Raw genomic sequence first — 20552 nt, 5'->3', positions numbered from 1 at the left:
AAGTGAGCCACGGCGCTGGCCATAAATTTGTCTTATACCTACCTAGCCATTATCAATGTTCATCTTTTATCTCTAATTTGTTCACAATTTGAGAAATGAAACTAAAGAGAAGAAACATTTCCTCCTGATTAGCTGAAATGTAAATTATCCACACCTGTGACAAACCATTGTTTCTTCTTCAGAAAAGGATTTTTAACATTTAGCACGTTTTGGGCTTTACTGATACCTACAGAAGGAGGGATGCCACAAAACTAGGTAGACTACGTGTGGATACTACTGGTAATTGCTGACACTAATGATTTCTGTAAGTGGACTATTTATGTGAATCCTTACTAAGTTGAAATATGGGTACAGAGTGAAAGTGGGTGTTATCTATTAATGGAACTTAGTAAATTTACCAAATTTTTCTTGAAAGATTAAGAGAAAATTCATCTGTAACTTAGATTCTTTTTGGTTAAATTTAACTGGACAATTTTTGGCCACTGATTTCCTTAATATGCTGTTCAGCCAAAAGTTTTGGGAGATCTCCATCAAGAAAACAGAATTATTCATCAAAAAGTGAAAGCTGTGGGGAAGAAACTTTTGAAGATTTACTTTTAAAGTATAAACAGATACAGTTGGAACTAGAATGCATCAATAAGGATGAAAAACTAGCTTTGAGTAGCAAAGAAGAAAATGTGCAGGAAGATCCTAAAACATTGACTCTTGAGGACCAAACAAGCACTGATGATGTCAGTATTACAAAGGACTCAAATAAAGAAGAAGCTCCTGAGGAGAAAACACAGGTCAAAACTTTTCAGGCATTTGAATTAAAACCACTCAGGCAAAAATTGACTTTACCAGGAGATAAGAACCGGTTGAAAAAAGTTAAAGATGGAGCAAAGCAGCTTTCCCTGAAATCTGACACTACTGAAGCTAATCAAGGTAATGGAAAAATACTTTAATTAGTAATAGTACATCATTCTGTAAGGGAGTTAACTTCATTGATAGGGTTATAATTATTTGTAAATATTTTTGTGTTTCTTCATCATCATTCAATAATGACAAGTTTTGTTTCCATTCTGATCCTTAGTTTATTTATTTTTTGGCCTGAAATGCTTGCCAGCACTTACTAACACAATGGTGAATATAAGTAATAATAGCACCTTTGTTTCCTTATTTATAGGACATTTACCAGTAACTTGTGTTAGGTTCTTTGTAGCAATCTTTGATGAGGTAAAGGAAGCTTTTTTCCTCTTTTTGGTTTGAGATTTTCAAGCATGAATGGATGTTGAAATTTATAAAGTCTTTTATTTTTTAAAAGATTATATTTGTTTTACTTGAAAGAATCACAGAGAGAGACAGAGGCAGAGAGAGAGAGAGGTCTTCCATCTGCTGGTTCACTCCCCAAATGGCTGCATTGGCTGGAGCTGCACCTATCTGAAGCCAGGAGCCAGGAGCTTCTTCTGGGTCTCCCACACAGGTGCAGGGGACCAAGGTCTTGGGCCATCTTCCACTGCTTTCCCAGGCCATAGCAGAGAGCTGGATTGCAAGTGGAACAGCTGGGACTCGAACTGGTGCCCATATGGGATGCTAGCGCTGCAGGTGGCGGCTTTACCCACTACACCACAGCGCCGGCCCCTCAAATCTTTTTTAAGATCATCAAGAACATCATCTAATTTGTCTCCCTTATTAGTCTAATGAAATATATGAATTTATAGTGTTTTTAAAATTTTTTTTGAAGATTTTATTTATTTAAAAGTTACAAAGTGGTAGAACTGGAGAGGTCTTCCATCTGCTGGTTTACTCCCCAGATGGCTGCAACGGCTGCAGCTGCACTGATCTGAAGCCAGGAGCTCCTTCCGGGTCTCCCCCACGGGTGGCAGGGGCCTAAGGAATTGGGCCATCTTCTGCTTTCCCAGGCCATAGCAGAGATCTGGATCGGAAGAGGAGCAGCCAGGACTAGAACCAATGCCCATATGTGGTGTTGGAGCCTCAGGCTATGTGCCACAGCGCCGGCCCCTGTAGTGTTAAAACACCCTTGTATGTCAGGTCAAATAGTTCATGATGTTTCAATTTTAAATCCTGGTTTTGGGTTGTTAATTTTACAACTTTTGTACAGTAAAATTCACTCTTTTATGTGTATACTCCTCAGGTTTGGACTAATGCAGGTAGTTGGATAACCATCACCAGTCAACACAATAAATATACAAGAATAGTTGCCATCAACCTCTACCAGTAGAGGAGTCTCCCACTTGGGCCCCTGCACCCACGTAGAGACCTGGATGGAGTGCAGGCTCCTGCTGCCATGTAGGGAGTGAACTAGTGGATGGCTGTGTGTGTGTCTGCCTTTCAAATAAATTAACTTTAAAAAAATAAAATGCCACCAAAGCACAAAAAAAAAAAAAAAAAACCCTCTAACAGCTCCCTTCTGCTCCTTTCTAGTTAACATCTCCTGCTACACTTTATCCACCTGATAATTACTGATCTGTCCCTTTTGATTCTAGCTTTTTTCTACCTAGTGTGGTGTATTTGAAACTCATACTTGTAGTTGTATAAGTAATATGTTTTTTTGTTGCTGAGTAGTTTTTCATTGTACAGCTATACTGTATTCATTTACCAGTTAAGGGATAGTTGGGTTTTTCCAATTGTGGGTTATTCTCAATGAAGATTTGTTAATTTTTAGGATTTTTCATCCATGTTCATATGATGTGATTTCTCCCCTTCCTTGCCATTTTTAAAAATTTATTTATTTCCACAAAAACATTATTTATTTGAAAGAGTGACAGACGGAGCGAGACCTTCCATCCACTGGTTCTCTCCCTATATAGCTGCAACAGCCAGGTACAAACCAGGTGAGGCTAGGAGCCAAACACTCCATCCTGGTCAGTAACATGGGTGGCAGAGGCCCAAGCAGTTGGGCCATCTTCACTGCCTTCCCAGGTGCATTAGCAGGAAGCTGGATTGGAAGTGGAGCACCAAGGATTCAAACTACTCCAATATGGAATGATGGCATCACAAGCAGTGGTTTAGCCCACTGCACTACAGACCTGGCCCCAAGATAATATTTTTGAACTTCATTGTTTATTAAATATTGATTTTAGATTTCTTTTTACTTACAGTTGTTAGGTTTCCTGACTCTGGATTGGATCTTTTACTGGATCTGAAAAATATATCACTGTCTCTCAAAATCTTGCTCCATTTTCTCTCTTCTCTGCAATTCTGTTTAGATTAATGTATTTTAAGTCCACTTGCTTTATCATTCACATTAACATCTCTGAGTTCCTATTTCGTTGTAGCTGTTGCTGAATTTTGGAAAATTTCCTCATGTATCTTAATTTTACTGATTGTCTTTTTGGCTGTGTCTGATCTGCCTTAAGACCACCTATTGTCTTAAATTTCACTTTTTTTTAGTATTTTAGCTGTGTTTTTTTTCAGATCACTTTGATTCTTTTATGTTTTCTTCTCCCTGTTTATATTTTCAAATTTATTTCTTTAAACAAGTTTAACCATAGATGTATTTTGTCTTCTGTCCCTGGAATAGTTCCACTATCTTGGGTTTTGTTGTGCCTGGTTTCTGATGGGTTTTGCTTCTGCTGGTTTTCATTTTTGGCACTTTGTTTTCTTAATGATTTTCATTTATTATTTGGCAGAAATTGTTTAAGGCCTAGGAAGAACATGGAATCCTCAGAGAGAAATTACGTTTGTACTTGCCGGGCACATGAGTAGACTTCTGCTCTGGGGTCACACTATAACTGAAGTGTTCCAAACTACTCATATGGTATATGTTTGGTTTTAAACCAGAATGCAGACTATTTCTGGTTATACGTTGTCGGAGAGATACTCTTTGTCTCTTCAGTTTAGGACCACAATTTCAGACAGGCAGTTTCCAAAGGGATAGAAAAGACATAGAAATAACCATCTTACGGTATAATAAGAATTATTTGTGAAAGCTTGTGGTAACTTAGAGGAATGATAAATATCCCCACCAGGATTTGAAGAGTTTTCAGAAATGTTGATATGCATCTTGAAAAATCAGTCCTTTTCTACTTGGGAAGTTAGAAGGAACCAAGTGAGTAGAAAAGGAGACAGAGGACTTTTTAAGATTAATTAAATATGGATCAATATGGAATATATATGGTGTATTTTAGAGAGTAGTTGGGAATAATTTATAAAAGGATGGCTAGTAGTTGGATTGGGAAGGGCCTTGAATATCTTGAAGTTTTTTTCTTTAATGTTGAGCAGGCTTTCAAATTTATTTGAAAGGCAAAATGACAAGAGAGTGAGGGAGAGAGAGATCTTCCATCAGCTGGTTCACTCCCCAAATGACCACAGCAGCTGGGTCTGGGCCATGCAGAAGTGAAGAGCCAGGAACTTTATCTAGGTCTCACACATGGGTAACAATCACCCAAGTACTTGGATCATCTTCAGCTGCTTTCCTAGGTGCATTAGTAGGGAGCTAGATTAGAAATAGAGCAGCTGATTCTTGAACCAACACCCAGAGGTATATAAACATGTCAGAGGCTGTGGCTTAGCCCGCTACACTGTGATGCCAGTCCCTAGATCCAAATTTGAAGGTGAGAGAATAACAAATGAATCTGGGAAAAGAGACTCCTAGACGAAGAAAATAGCTACAGTGGTGATTTGCAGAGTCTGGTCTCTGGGGACCATATTATCTGGAAATTTGACAGAAATGCAGATTTTCGGGCCCTCCGCAGAACGACTGAATTGTGAGCTCTGGGATGGACCCAGCATTAAACAGCCCTCTTCTTGATTCTGATACTTGTGAAATTTTGAGAATCACTGAACTATAGTAAGGACTGTCATGTAGAATGATGCCTGGCGTATTTGAGGAATAACAATCAGGCTGGTGCTACTAAATAAGAGAGTAAGGGGGATGAATAACAGAGAGCAGAAATTGGAGATGGCAGGTAGGCAGATCATGTAGCACCTTGTGAGAATTCTGGTTTATTCTGAGGGAAATGGGAAGCTTTTATAAGGTCTTAAGCTGAGGACTGACAATCTAGTGTTTTTCAAAGAATCACTCCCAACTGCAGAGTTGAATACTCTTTAAGGGGTGGACATCTCTACTCATCTCTACTATATTCACTAATTGCTTCCTTACTTTAAAATTTTAGGGTTTCTATAATACTATATCTTGGATTTTCTTGTAACTTTCTAATTTTCCTTTTTTGTATTTTTAAAAAATAAACTTTTATCTGTGTAACTTCTTTTTCATGTCTTTATTGTCCTATTTTCTTAGGATAATCTCATTATTGTGGTTTATCAGATGGGGAACATTTTTTCTGCCAAGGGCCATTGGGATATTTATAACATCATTTGAAATCCATACAAAATTATTAACTTAAAAATTAGCCTGCTGTGGATTTACTGAATTTCGAGTCCTGCCTTGGCAGGGCCAGACGAAATGATATGAGCCTTAACGGCCCGCAGGCCAGATGTTCTCCACCCATGATCTATTTGCTGATGTTTCTGTCTTGCAGCTCACTTGAGAATTCTAGTTAATTTTCTAAATACTTATGAGTGCCCTAGACTCATTTTCATTTTGGAAGTTTTGAGTACAAATTGAAGAAATACAGGGCTGGCACTGTGGTACAGCAGGTTAACGCGCTGGCCTGAAGCGCCAGCATCCCATTTGAGTGCCGGTTCTAGTCGTGGCTGCTCCTCTTCCAATCCAGCTCTCTGCTATGGCCTGGGATAGCAGTAGAAGATGGCCCAAGTCCTTGGGTCCTTGCACCTGCATGGGAGACCCGGAAGAAGCTCCTGGCTTCAGATCAGTGCAGCTCTGGCCATTGTGGCCATCTGGGGAGTGAACCAGTGGATGGAAGACCTCTCTCTCTCTTTCTAACGCTGTCTTTCAAATAATTAAAATAAATCTTTTAAAAAAATTTGAAGAAATAAAAATTTTATTGTACACATCCATGGCATTAGTATGATAGTACCTAATAACACATGTAAGAGAAAAATTGAGTGCCTTCTATATTTATTATTGGAAAGCTGTTTTTATTTTTAATAATTATTTGTATTTTGGTTTTCCTTGAAGTAAAATCTTCTTACAATGGGATATACATATTTCTAAAACTTACCATGCTGCAAAATTACAATAAAACCACAAGAGTGTATGATGAATATAGTGTTAGAGGAACAATTCACAAAAATTTTGTCAGTGGCACGTAAAAATGATAAGAATTGAGGAAAAATTATGGCACATCTTTATACATTGAATGGATTAAAAATGCTTAAGATATTATAACAAATAAGTCACTATACCTTGAAATAGGTCTAAAGCGTGCTTGTGGAAATGGAAGATTTGAAGTTTCCGTGAGGTAATATTATCTGAAATCAGTAAGTTGTAACACCAGATGTGAATGTGTATGGCAGTAACAACACAAGAGGAACTGAGGTAGCTGATAGATATTGGAAGCATCTATGGTTTATGTGTTCCTACATGGTTCAGATCACTTGGGTGCAGTTTTCTGTATCCTCTTTTTTTTTTTTTTTTTTTTTTTTTATTTGATAGGCAGAGTTAGACAGTGAGAGAGACGAGAAAGGGCTTCCTTCTGTTGGTTCACCACCCAGATGGCTGCTATGGCTGGCATGCTGCGCCGATCCGGAGCCAGGAGCCAGGTGCTTCCTCCTGGTCTCCCATGCGGGTGCAGGGGCCCAAGCACTTGGGCCATCCTCTCCTGCCTTCCCGGGCCACAGCAGAGAGCTGGACTGGAAGAGGAGCAACCAGGACTAGGACCTGGTGCCCATATGGGATGCTGGCGCCGCAGGCAGAGGATTAACCAAGTGAGCCGAGGCTCCGGTCCTGGTATTCTGTATCCTCTCAGTGTTTATTTGAAACAAATCACAAATAGATAGGAAAATTGTTATGTTCTAATTATTTTCTAATATAGCAATCATTGCAACAAATTCACATTTCTAGAATAAGCCTTGTGGCATAACCTCATACCTTAGAATTTGATTACCTACTTTGTGTAGGGTGATCATTTATTTATTGAATAAGTTGCTTATCCTTTCACCAATAGGCCTGCTTTAGCGATCAGATTAGGGTGCTGGGAAACTCGACAGGTCTGGTGTTAGGGGAAAAGCACTAGGCTTGGTGGGGTTTAAATAGTTAAAGTGCTAGCTTAGCAACTTCAGTTGTGTCATTTTGTTGAAAGGTTTCCAAGTTTTTAACTTCATCTCTGTTAACTATAAATGAATGTATTGCAATACTTTTTTTTAATAGACTATAGCTTTCTTAAATGATTTGTAAAGCTCTTGTGGATTAGATAATGTTTAAATATAGGTTTATTATAAATTGGGGCCCAGGGCTAGAATTCTGGGAAATTGGGTTGATGCACTTATTTTTGTTAAGTGTCCCCACTATTGCCAATTGCTAATATATAGAGGACCAATTCTTTAGTGGCGAATATGCAGTACAGTATCTCATTGTTGAACCCATCTAGGATTGAATTAGTTTAATCATGTAATCTATCAGTGTGGATTCTATTTAGTAATGAAGATTTGCTTGTTGTTTATCTACTCTGCAAATTCTGTTCTTATTTGAAATTATTTCTAGTTCATTTTATCAAAACATAGTTTTAATTTATTTAGTACTTTTTGAGTTATTTTGCCTCAAAACTTTCAGAAATGACTAATAGAAGACGTTAGGTTAGGTTTTCATTTTCTTTCATCATACTCTTCCCTTTTGTTTGAAAGTGAGAAAATGAAGTCCTTTAATGACACTCTTAAAAGTAATTACTACTAAATATTATTTAACATTTTGTTTTAGATTGGTTGTGGCTAACTTTTAGAGTATTCAAAAGATGTTACTTTATTTTAAAGGATTAGAAGATAAAGAACAAAATTTAACAAGAAGAGTTAGTGCCTCAGATATTCTGTCTGAAAAGGTAAGATACTGCTTTGTTGGATTGAATATCCATTGCTTTAGCTTGTCCTTTTGAAAGGGGAAATTCTTTCTTGCTTTTCATTTATTTCCTTTTGTCATTGCTATAGCCTTGTTTGTGAAAGAGGCTTAACAATTCTACAGAGATGTCTTGGGAGCCTCTTTCTACTAGATCTTCAGATTTTATTTAATTGAAATACTATACACATATATAGTAGAAATACTATACATATCCATAAATGATCTTTATGCTTATTTTTTTTTTGAAGCTTTTAATTTTGATCCACAGATTTTCTATTTTTATGGATTATCCTCTGTGAGAAAGCTTTGGCATTAGATAGACCTTGACCTGGTCTCAAATGTAGCTTCTCTTAGTAGCTATGTAACCTTGTAAAGCTGTTGAGCTTTTGCTTGCCTTTGTTTTCTTCTGAGGGTATTTTTTATTTTTTTAAATTTTTTAAAAATGTATTTAAAAGGCAGAGTTAGAGAAAAAGAGGGAGAGAGAGAAGTCTTCCATCTGCTGGTTTACTCCCCAAATGGCCACAGTGGCTGGAGCTGTGCCGATCTGAAGCCAGGAGCCACAAGCTGCTTCTGGTTCTCCTGTGTGGGTGCAGGGGCCCAGGGACTTGGGCCATCCTCTACTGCTTTCCCAGGCCATAACAAAGAGGTGGATCGGAGGTAGAGCAGCTAGGACTTGAACTGGCACCGTATGGGATGTTGGCACTACAGGCTGCAGCCTTACCCTCTATGGCACAGCCCTGGCCTCTTCTTGAGGTTGTGGAAAGGCTTAATAGAATAAACGGAAGCATCAAGCACTGTGTTTGACATGTAATGGGCATTCAGTAGCCCAAGTCTTCTCTTTGTTGAATTACAGATAAGAAATATCTGCAGTTTGGTCTGCTTAGTTTTCAATTTGTTTTTATAAGTAAAGTGAAATGATTCAAAGACCCTAAAGGCTTTAGGGAAAAAAATGGTCCTGAATTATAGGAATGATACTGTTACAGACACAAATGCCTGTTTTAATATGCTCACTTTAGCCCTATAAATAGGTTTATATTATGTATGTTTTATAGATAAGGTAAGAGTCAGATGGGTAGATTAAGTAACTTGCCTAAAATTATTTGGGAATTAAGTGTCCTAGCAAGAAGTTGAATGAGATTCTCTGATTCCTAGTGCAGTGCTGTTGGTGTTCAAGTAGGTGCTTCAGGTGCATGTAGTTGTGTGATAGAATCAGTAGTTTTCTTTAATTCTTGAAGGAGTTGTTGCAAAAAATTAATGAGATTTTTTTAAGTGTCAGTGGAATAGAATGGTAGCTTTATTTTAGTTAAATTGTATAGATCATATTGTCCAATAGAATTTTATACAGATAATTGAAATATTCTTCAGTTGCAATCTCTAGTATGGTAGCTGTTAAACACATGTGACTACTAGGAACTTGATTAATATGGTTTGGGTGCAAATTTTTAAATTCCATTTTGGTGGAAAATTTAAATAGTCAGATGTGGCTCATTGCTACTATACTAGACAGCACAGCTCTAGGATTTCAATATCAAACTATAGAATTTGTTGTGTTTGAAGGACTAAGTTAAGAGAAATCATGATCATTTCAAAATGTATTTACATATATTTCCCAACAGTGGAAAAGGTAACTATTTCCCATTTGGTTAAACTGAAGTACTGAAGTGCATATGATGGTAGTTCAGTTAGGGATTTATGTAAGGTTATTTTGAATTGAAACTATTAAATAGGACCCACTATTTTCTTCATACATAAGAACAGAAATAATTGAACTGAATTTCAGAAGAATATATTTCCAATTCATCTATAAGAAAAAATTATAAAGAAGATTTTTACCTTTTTTTATTAGACTCTTTTTTTGTTGCCTCCTTAGGCCTTTATATACATACATAAAGGCAAAATACACAATTTGGTATTAAATTCAGGGTGGGGAGGGCAGAGGGCCCCACCTACCAGTCTCACCATCCCAAGCCAGTGGACTCTAATTAAGAACCTTTGGTTAGGTAACCTGATGTTTTCAATTGCATTTTAATAAACAAAAGGGAATAGATTTTTTAAAAATTATCTCAAAAAAGAAAGAATAATTACAAGGCTATTTCAACTGGAAAAAAGCAAACTACTTTTTTTTTCACAGATTTTATTTATTACTTATTTGAGAGGTAGAGTTACAGACAGTGAAAAGGGGGAGAGAGGCCGGCGCCGCGGCTCAGTAGGCTAATCCTCCGCCTAGTGGCGCCGACACACCGGGTTCTAGTCCCGGTTGGGGCGCTGGATTCTGTCCCGGTTGCCCCTCTTCCAGGCCAGCTCTCTGCTGTGGCCAGGGAGTGCAGTGGAGGATGGCCAAAGTGCTTGGGCCCTGCACCCCATGGGAGACCAGGAGAAGCACCTGGCTCCTGCCATCGGATCAGCGCGGTTGCCGGCTGCGGCGGCCATTGGAGGGTGAACCAACGGCAAAGGAAGACCTTTCTCTCTGTCTCTCTCACTGTCCACTCTGCCTGTCAAAAAATAAAAAAAAAAAAAAAAAAGAAAAAAAAGAAAAGGGGGCAGAGAGAGAAAGAGAGAGGTCTTCCATCCGCTGGTTCACTCCCCAAATGGCCGCAATGACTGGAGCTGGGCCGATCCAAAGCCAGGAGCCAGAAAGCTTCTTCTGGATCTCCCACAGGAGTACAGGGGCCTGAGGACTTGGGCCATCTTCTACTGCTTTCCCAGGCCAAATAGCAGAGAGCTGGAATAGAAGAGGAGCAACTGGGACATGAACCAGCGCTCATATGGGATGCTGGCACTGCAGGCAGGGGATTAACCTACTGCGCCACAGCACTGGCCCTGCACATCTACTTTTCAGCTTCCCTGAAGAAAAGTTTTAAGTGTTTAAAATATTTTAAATTTTCAGATATTATCTATGGGTTTAGAACACATAATTTTCAAATATAGGCAAATTTCTACATTTTGTTCTTCAATAATTTAAAGAATTAAAAAATACAAAGTTTTTAAATTTGAATCTTGATATTTACTTTATCTCTTTTCTGTAATACTCATTAGACTAGTGAATCACATGATTATGGAACCACTTCATTCTAAATTTCTCATCTTTCCTTTTTTTTTTTTTTTTTTTAATCTTATTTGAAAGAGTTACACAGAGAAGGAGAGAGAGAGAGGGAGGGAGGGAGGGAGGGAGGGAGGGGTCTTTCATCTGCTGATTCACTCCTCAATTGGCCACAACAACCGGAGCTGTGCTGATCTGAAGCCAGGAACTTCTTCCTGGTCTCCCACACAGGCACAGGGGACCAAGCACTTGGGCCATCTTCTACTGTTTGCCCAGGCCCTAGCAGAGAGCTGGATTGGAAGTGGAGCATCCGGGTCTTGAACTGACACCCATATGGGATGCCGGCACTGCAGGTGGCAGCTTTACCTGCTATTCCACAGTGCCAGCCCCATCTTTCCTTGATTCTAATTTCTCCTTGTATTCCCTGCCATTAGATTACTATTCTTTCAATTTTGGGAACCCAGATAAATGCTGGTCTCTAAGTCTTAAAGTTTCCTTTATTTAAATCATCCTATCAATTTATCCTCCCCTTCCAGCCCTATACGTTCATAAATGTACACGTATCCAATACAGATTGGTCTTCTGTTTGAATTATAGGTGTTAAATTAGGGGCTTAGACTAGGGTGAGTAAAAACAGTTTCCTTATTTTATCTGTATTTTCCTTTCGAATATTTGCCTTAAAATTAACTGTAAATTCTAGTCTTATGAAAGATTTGACTTGTGGAAATATTTAAGGTTAAATAGAATTTAAAAATTCTGTCTCTTTTTTTTTTTTTTTAAAGAAACTTGGTGAAGATGAAGAAGAGCTTTCTGAATTACAACTTCGTCTTTTGGCTCTTCAGTCAGCTAGTAAAAAATGGCAACAGAAAGAACAGCAGGTGATGAAAGAAAGCAAAGAAAAGTTGACTAAAACAAAAACTGTACAGCAAAAAGTTAAAACCAGTACAAAAACACACTCAGCCAAAAAAGTTAGCACTACAGGTAATGATTTCTGTTAAATTCTTGTAACTGGATGAAGCCTGTTGAGCCACAGCGCCGGCTGAGAAAGTCATTCTTAAAGCTATTTTAAAGCTAATTTTTATTTTATGTGCTGTAAAACTCTTTAACAGAGGTATGTTTCTGTGTTTTTCATCGAAAGCTAAACAAGCATTGAGGAAGCAGCAAACAAAGGCATGGAAGAAACTACAACAACAAAAAGAACAGGAAAGGCAGAAAGAAGAGGATCAGAGGAAGCAAGCTGAAGAAGAAGAGAGAAGGAAAAGAGAAGAGGAAATCAGAAAAATTCGAGATCTTTCAAATCAGGAGGAGCAGTATAATCGATTCATGAAATTGGTTGGTGGAAAGAGGAGATCAAGAAGTAAAGTAAGAAATGCAAAATATAAAACATTATTCGAATCTAAGTGTCTTTGTATTCCCATTTCATAGATTCAGTAAACTAAGCAAAACTAGTTAAGTAAACTAAGAAAAACTAGATATCTTGTGTTTGGTAGAGCTTATTGTATAAATAATTCTTGGGGGAAAAGGAAGATATAATTCCGAGTGAAAAAGGAGACCAAAATTATGATTCGCAGAGATTGCTTTTTAGCTTTTTTTTTTTTTTGGTACCATTTTCTATTTAGAAGAAAATAGGATTACAAAATTGTGGTAAGGACATATTCTGAAAATGGCTGGTTTCTTAGGTACAAGGGCAGAATTTCATTAGTTTTTCATTTTTAAATTTAACCTAAAAGGATGTCACAAACGACATGGATTTTTTTTAACGATTTATTTATTTATTTCAAAGTCAGAGTTACTCAGAGGAGAGATGGGGGTGGGGGGGTGGGGGGGTGGGGGGGTGGTCTTCCATCTGATAGTTCACTCCCCAATAGGCCGTAAAGGCCAGAACTGTGCTGATCTGAAGCCAGGAGCCAGGAGCTTCTTCTGGGTCTCCCGCTTGGGTGCAGGGGCCCAAGGACTTGGGCCATCTTCTGCTTTCCCAGGCCATAGCAGAGAGCTGGATCAGAAGTGGAGCAGCCGGGTCTTGAACCAGTGCCCTTATGCGGTGCTGGCACTTCAGGCCAGGGTGTTAACCCGCTGCACCACAGCGCTGGCCCCAACATGGATTATTTTAAAGATTGCTATATCATCATGCAGTAATAAATTTAGTGCATATTTTGTATTTAGTCATCAACTGTTCCGCAAGTCAGTGACATTCACAGTTAGTATGAGGAAGTCAGCTAGAGAGTTAATACTGATCTAATGCTATTATCAATGACAGTTATTTTTTATATTTTTGAACTTTAAGGATACACTTGTGAATGTGCTACCGAAGAGTTGAGAATATTAAAGATTTAATTATTTAATTGAAGAGAGTCAGGAGTTAGGTTTACCAAAATAAGAACTTTGAACTTTTACAACATATCTTGTAGAATTTTTTTAGTGATAAGTATTATATTTAAATGTTATTTTCATTTGGATGACTTTCTAGGTTTTAGTACGTTAAAAACATTGTGAATGAAACATTAGTAAAAAAAAAAAAAAAGGCAAAAAAAATCATATAAGCACTTCAACCCAGAATTATATTTTTCAGGTATCATTAATTTACTAATATTTAAATTTCATTGGATTTCTTGGGTAAATATTCTTAGTCTTAATGACATTAAACTTGCATTTATTCTAATTTCATACAGAAATCATAAATATTGAAAAACGGTATAATTTTCTAGTGGAATAGCTGATTGCTTACTGGCTTAGCTTACTAATTGTAGGGAATTTCATGTGTATAGATGGTACTTTCTAGACACTTTTCTGTCTAGTGCTGCAGTTGTAAAATGTCATCCATAGCGTACTTATCGTAAATTGAGTTTTCGAAACCCGATGTGACAGGCAGATCTTAGTATCATAATTTTTTATAGTGTGCCGTAGAAAATGATTGTCAGTTCTTTTGTGATATGTAGGCAAAATGCTTTGAAACTAAATAATGTGTTGTGTACTCAGTCTTCAGATCCTGACCTGAGGCGATCCTTAGATAAGCAACCCACTGATAGTGGAGGAGGCATTTATCAATATGATAACTATGAAGAAGTTGCTATGGATACAGATAGTGAAACCAATTCTCCAGGTATGAGTCAAAACTTGAAATATTTGCATATTCACAGAAACTAGGTAGAGAATTATCATTGAACTACTCAAACCTTGAAAAACTATATAAAGCGATTTGTTGATGGATTATCCATAGATAGTATTTGGTATTGTAAATATTTAGAGATTAAATCTTAAATATCTGTTATTCACCATTATTTCCAAATGTTTCTAGATAGGCTTTAAATAAAGTTTTTTTTACAACTTTATTAACTATTCATTTGATCTAAAAAGTGAAGATTGTAGGAAAGATGAGAACACTGCTGTTTTAAAAAGGATGAATCTGTGATCCTTACATCCAAGATTCTATCTGCCTTACTCAAAAAGAGAAAGACTTCTTTGTGGTGTTGGGGGCAGAGAGGGTTCTTTTTGACTCTATCTCTGTCTCCTTTCAGTGGTGACACTTTGTAGGAATTTGGAGATGGAAAGTGATACCAGTAGTATCTCAGGGAAAGGCTGGTTAGAGCTGGTCAGGGTTCTAAAGTTGCATAACCTAGAATCTTGCTTATCTTTAGAGGCCATAGATTTGCTTTTGTTGTTGTTCAGGGATGATAGACCTTTTCTGTCACTAATTTAAAACACAAGACAGAAGCCAATAACAGAATGTAATTGGCATTTCAGAAACTAGAGTACTTGAAAGACCACATTCTTCCTATGTTCATATTATGAGAACATGTGTAAGCTAGAATCCTACTTTGGTGTATCTAGGATAGAAACAAAGCAAAATTCCTATGATTTGGATACTGTTAACCAAAACTGTTTATTTTCAGGTTATTGTTTTAGGTTGGTGTTTGATTATCTTATGTTTTTATTTCATAGTTTAACCTGCATGTACTTTTTTTTTTTTTTTTATCTTTTATTTAATGAATATAAATTTCCAAAGTATGACTCATGTGTTACAATGGCTTCCCCCCCCATACCGTCCCTCCCACCCACAACCCTCCCCTTTCCCACTCCCTCTCCCCTTCCATTCACATCAAGATTCATTTTCGATTATCTTAATATACAGAAGATCAGCTTAGTATACCTTAAGTAAGTATTTCAACAGTTTGCTCCCACACAGAAACATAAAGTGAAAAATAATAGATGATTTTTTTTAAATGATGATGAAATCAGATCAGACCTATTGTCATGTTTAATCCCAGTGAGAGTCACGTTGGGAATTGATAATTTCTTTCTTTCTTTCTTTTTTTTTTTTTTTACAGAAGATCAGTTTAGTGTACATTAAGTAAAGATTTCAGTCGTTTGCACCCCCATAGAAACACAAAGTGAAATATACTGTTTGAGTACTCGTTATAGCATTAAGCCTCAGTGTACAGCACGTTAAGGACAGAGATCCTACATGAGGAGTAAGTGCCCAGTGACTCCTGTTGTTGACTTTACAAATTGACACTCCTGTTTATGGCATCAGTAATCTCCCTATGCACCAGTTATGAGTTTCCAAGGCTATGGAAGCCCCTTAACCTGCATGTACTGTTGAGTTTCTTGTTTTCAGGTTCTTGGGGGTGATTCATTGTAGTTCTCAAGTATTGACAATATTGTTAATACTCTGAATTTTTATTTTTTTTTTAACTTAACAAATATTTATTCTCACAATTCTAGAAATTAGAAATCAGAGATCAAGATATCAGCAGGATCCATGCTCACCTTGAGGTTCTGGCAGAACCTTTCTTTCTCCCTTCCTATCTTACGGTAGCAGTTAATCCTTGACATTGTTTGACTTGTAGATGAATAACCAGTTTCTCCCTCTATTACCAAATGTTCTCCCTGCATCTGTTTGCCCTCTTCTTGCAAAGATACTTGTCCTGATGGATTAGGGGACTCCCCTACTCCAGTATGACCTCGTCTTCGCTAATCACGTATACAATGACTATATTTCTGAATAAGTTCACATTCTGAGTACTCCAAATTTTTATCAAATAACTTTGTGCTTTTTAAATAGTATTATAAAAAATTATACACGGGCCAGCACTATGGTGAAGCAGGTTAAAGCCCCAGTGTATAGCACCCGGCATCCCCTATGGGTGCTCGTTTGAGTCCTGGTTGCTCCACTTCCAATCCAGCTCCCTGCTAATGCACCTGGGAAAGCAGTGGAAGATGGCCTAAGTCCTTGGGCCCCTGCATCCACGTGGGAGACCCACAAGAAGTTCCTGGCTCAGTTCTGGCTATTGCGACCATTTGGGGAGTGAACCTGCATGTGAAAGACCTGCCTCTCTCTGTAACTCTGTCAATTAAATAAAAATAAATCTTTAAAAAAAATTATACAGAAAACATGCTTTCTACTCAGCTTTGTCAAATTTTTAACTTTTTGCTATACTAGCTATAGATTTACATTTTTTAAGAGTTCGTCTTATTTTTCCAAGGTTCTGTTAACTGTTTTTATTTTTTATTCTGATTTTTTTCAGAGCATGTATCTATTTTTAAGTTTATTGTTATTATTATTTGTTTGAAAGGCAGAGCTTCAAAGAGAGGAGAGACATAGAGGTCTTCCATCTTCTGGTTCAATGGCTGCAAAAGCTGGGGCTGGGCCAGGCTGGAGCTAGAAGCCAGAAGCTGCTTCTGGGTCTCCCATATGGGTGCAGGGGTCTGGGGACTTAGGCCATCCTCCGCTGCTTTCCCAGACACATTAGCAGGGAGCTGGATTGGAACTGGCGCAGCCAGGTATCAAACCAGTGCCCAAAAAGAATGCTGATATCGCACATGGAGGCTTAGCCTACTCCACCACAATGCCAGCACTGATATTTATGCTTTTAAGAAGTAAAATGTTCTAAAAATCTATGTATGGCACATTATCTTTTAATCCCAGTTTTCCATAAACCTTTTGAAGCCCCGTCAATGTTATACATTTAATATATTCCAGGAAGTGTTTCTGCTATTAAACTCTTACCACAATTTTTTAACAGCTCCTTCACCATTGCAACAACCATTCTTCTCTGAATGTTCATTGGGGTATTTTTCTCCAGCACCATCTGTTTCTCTGCCTCTGCCTCCTCAGGTTTCTGTAAGTCAGAATTGATAAGATTTTTAAGAAAATTATTATGTTGCCTTGTGTCTTTTTAAAGTTTGTTTGGAAAAAAACAATGGCATATAATTAAGGAATGATTAGATGTGAAGGGGGCTTAAAAGATCAGAATTGCTTATTAGAATTAATAGTTGTGAAATATACAGAATAAAAGTTGATCATTTACTGGCAAACTATCCATTTGGTAGAAATTTCTAGTGACTAATTTTTAATTTTGATCAACTTTCTTTCAGTAACTAGCATGTTTCCCTCTTTTATTTTTTTTCTTCTCAGCTAGTAGCTACTCAGAAAGTATATCCCAAAACAGAATAACAGTTATCTAGTGTTTTAGATTAGCTCTCTTTTTTTGGAAGTGAGATTTATTTGCATTAAGATGCTTCCATGACTCTGAATAAATCTTGCTGTTTAAAATCTCATTTTAATAAAAAAGATGCTTCCAAAAATTATCTCCTCTTTTGGTGAATACTGTTATTTTTAACTTGCAAAATTAGCAAAAAAAAAAAAGCATTGCCTTTGGAAGTTAATTTCTTTTTCTCTGTCTTGAAAGAACTACCATTCTCCCATTTTACAAAAGAGAGGGAGGGGAAGGAAGTGGGTGAAATCACAAAGTAAAATGTTCTGAAGTTATTTCTAGATTGAGAGGACCTAGTAATCAAAGTAAATATCTTTTTAATTTCCAATAAAAATCAAACAAGATTAATATTTTATAAACTATTTCTTTGAGTGCTAGAGGCAGTAAATAAAGAATGAATTATAATATTATGATGACGAAGCAGAGGAATGACATTTGAAATCTCATATTTTATGAGTTCTTAAAGAAAGTAAAAAACGTGTTTGTGACATGACAGTATCCTTTAGAGAGAATGGTCTAATAACGATGAAAATCAGCCGGCGCCGTGGCTCAATAGGCTAATCCTCTGCCTTGTGGCGCCGGCACACCGGGTTCTAGTCCTGGTCAGGGCGCCGGATTCTGTCCCGGTTGCCCCTCTTCCATGCCAGCTCTCTGCTATGGCCTGGGAGTGCAGTAGAGGATGGCCCAGGTCCTTGGGCCCTACACCCGCATGGTAGACCAGGAGAAGCTCCTGGCTCCTGGCTTTGGATCAGCACGCTGTGCACTGGCCGCAGCGGCCATTGGAGGGTGAACCAACGGCAAAAGGAAGACCTTTCTCTCTGTCTCTCTTCTCACTGTCCACTCTGCCTGTCAAAAAAAAAAAAAAAAAAAAAAAAAAAAACGATGAAAAGGAATCAGTGAGGCATGTTGGAAATGCAGAAAAGATTAGGGTGGCTAGAGGGCTAGAGCAAGGAGGCTTCCACTGGGGACCCTGAGGAGGGAGGGTTTGGCTTTCATAGTAAGAGAGAACCCTTCCATTTCACATTTCCTAGGTAGATATCTGATACTTTCCAGGAAGCTTATGGTAAAGGAATGGTAGAGTAGAGAGTGAGAAAGAAGATGACATTTTTTTCTTTCTTCCTTGAAATGTTTTTTTTCGGGAAATGAAAAATGAATGAGCTAACTGCCAAGCGGAATACTAGAAGGACTTTGAAGCAAAAATGTATCCAAACTCAGGAATTGTGTTAAAATTAGTTTCCTTTATTGATAATCTCTTAGAAGCTATTTTACCAGGAATTAAAGAGAGTAGTGGTGATTCTTCTTGATACTTAAGGTGCTCTGAAATATTATTCCCAGAATCCCTTTGGTTCTTGATTTGTATTTTTTATTTAAATTTATATGGTTTTGGTTTTAGTGTATCTACTTGCTTCAGGTGTAATTTGATTCCTAGATCTTCTAGAATGGTTAATGGAGAGAAAATAATGGGAACAGAAAAGTTTGTATAACTACCTTGAAATACATAAATGTTTTAAATACTGATTGGTTGAATATGAAAATCAATTAGTTTTAAGATTTACAGCATACTAGCAGCTAGAATAATAACCTGCTTACCTTTTTCTAATTTAATATACCTTCAGAAATAAACATGTGGAGTTGATAAAATTTGCCTTGAAATTGTTTTTTTTTCTTTCTAAAAAATAGTCTATGCCTCCTTTGAGCCAGCCTTATGTGGAAGGCTTGTGTGTTTCTCTTGAACCTCTACCTCCTCTACCACCTTTACCACCTCTCCCACCTGAAGATCCAGAACAACCTCCAAAACCACCTTTTGCAGATGAGGAAGAGGAGGAAGAAATGTTGCTTCGAGAAGAGCTACTAAAATCATTAGCGAATAAAAGAGCTTTTAAGCCTGAGGTAATTTAGATACTTTAACCTCTAGGTGGTGCTCTTGAGCTAAGTTTTAGGTTGGTCCTATTTTTTCCAGTCATTTTGAAATTCATTGGGTTTTCCAGGAAAGTAGGAGTTTATTCTAATATTTTGTTTGAGTTTTTTTCAAAGGTGACAGAAATTTCTTCTTATGTTTTATATCTGTCTCTTCCTTATTTAGGAAACATCCAGTAATAGTGACCCACCTTCACCTCCAGTTCTGAACAGTTCACAACCTGTGCCAAGAAGCAATTTATCAATTGTCAGTATTAATACAGTATCTCAGCCTAGGATACAGAATCCAAAGTTTCACAGAGGACCTCGTCTTCCACGAACTGTGATCTCGGTAAAAACAAAAATATTACTTTTATTCAAATAGCTTATGAAGCTTTTGTTTGAAATTCTGCTTTTTTCCCTACCCATTATTTATGTATATGCATATATTCACAAAAATGCAATTGAAATTTTTTATTCATAATGAAAGCAACATCTTTAGTAGAAAACTGGTTAGAATTTGATGATAATGTGGTTGGGGAAGTATTATTCTCAGAGTGGCATACAGCCATTTCTTCAGCCCCCCTCCCTTTCTTTTAATAGAAATTGATTCATTCAGATTTTACGTCTTTCCTGAAATCAGTTATAACAAATTTCAAATGTTTTTATTTCTTTCTTTTTTTTTTATGCTTTGCTCATATTTTTCAAGCAATGACTATTGTAGTGGAAGAATTTTATTATGCATATTACTTTATATTAAGGAAGTTGAAATGACATTTTCTTTTATTTATTTGAGAGGCAGTTACAGAGAGAAAGAGAGATCTTCCATCTACTTGTTCACTCCCCAGATGGCTACAATGGCTTGAGCTGAGGCCAGGAGTCTGGAACTCCATCTGGGTCTCCCACGTGTATGGCAGGGGCCCAACTATTTGGGCCATCTTCTGCTGCTTTCCCAGGTGCATTAGCAAAGGAGCTGGCTTAGAAGAGCAGTCAGGACTAAAACTGGCACACATATAAGATGGTGGCCTCACCCACTGTAGCAGCCCCTCTACCTTTTTTTGACTGACTTCAAAGTAAAAGAAGTAGAGCAAAGCCAAGTTGAAATCTTGCCTTTGTTAAGTAAGCCAACTTCAGCTACTTATGTTCTGTATGTAAGCACATAAAATTGCAAAGTTTTGTTAATATTATGTAGAATTATTAAAATCAT

At 37.4% G+C, this 20552-nt stretch overlaps 1 protein-coding gene across 2 annotated transcripts in view; it reads left to right on the top strand.

Annotated features, from left to right (window-relative positions):
* The window catches only part of ZFC3H1 (zinc finger C3H1-type containing), a 55886-nt gene that overhangs the window by 5020 nt on the left and 30314 nt on the right, over positions 1-20552 (top strand). For both annotated transcript variants that reach the window (XR_011380164.1, XM_002711333.5), the window contains exons 2-9: positions 508-924; positions 7834-7898; positions 11738-11936; positions 12094-12317; positions 13932-14055; positions 16979-17076; positions 19130-19339; positions 19533-19697. Coding sequence is in view for 1 of the 2 variants with exons in the window: in XM_002711333.5 (XP_002711379.2) it covers positions 508-924; positions 7834-7898; positions 11738-11936; positions 12094-12317; positions 13932-14055; positions 16979-17076; positions 19130-19339; positions 19533-19697 (1502 nt within the window). In the remaining variant the exon portion in view is untranslated. The remainder of the gene's footprint in view (positions 1-507; positions 925-7833; positions 7899-11737; positions 11937-12093; positions 12318-13931; positions 14056-16978; positions 17077-19129; positions 19340-19532; positions 19698-20552) is intronic.

This window comes from Oryctolagus cuniculus, chromosome 11 (genome assembly GCF_964237555.1).
Source record: "Oryctolagus cuniculus chromosome 11, mOryCun1.1, whole genome shotgun sequence".
Taxonomy (NCBI): Eukaryota; Metazoa; Chordata; class Mammalia; order Lagomorpha; family Leporidae; genus Oryctolagus; species Oryctolagus cuniculus.
This window is presented reverse-complemented; position numbering and strand designations above follow the sequence as displayed.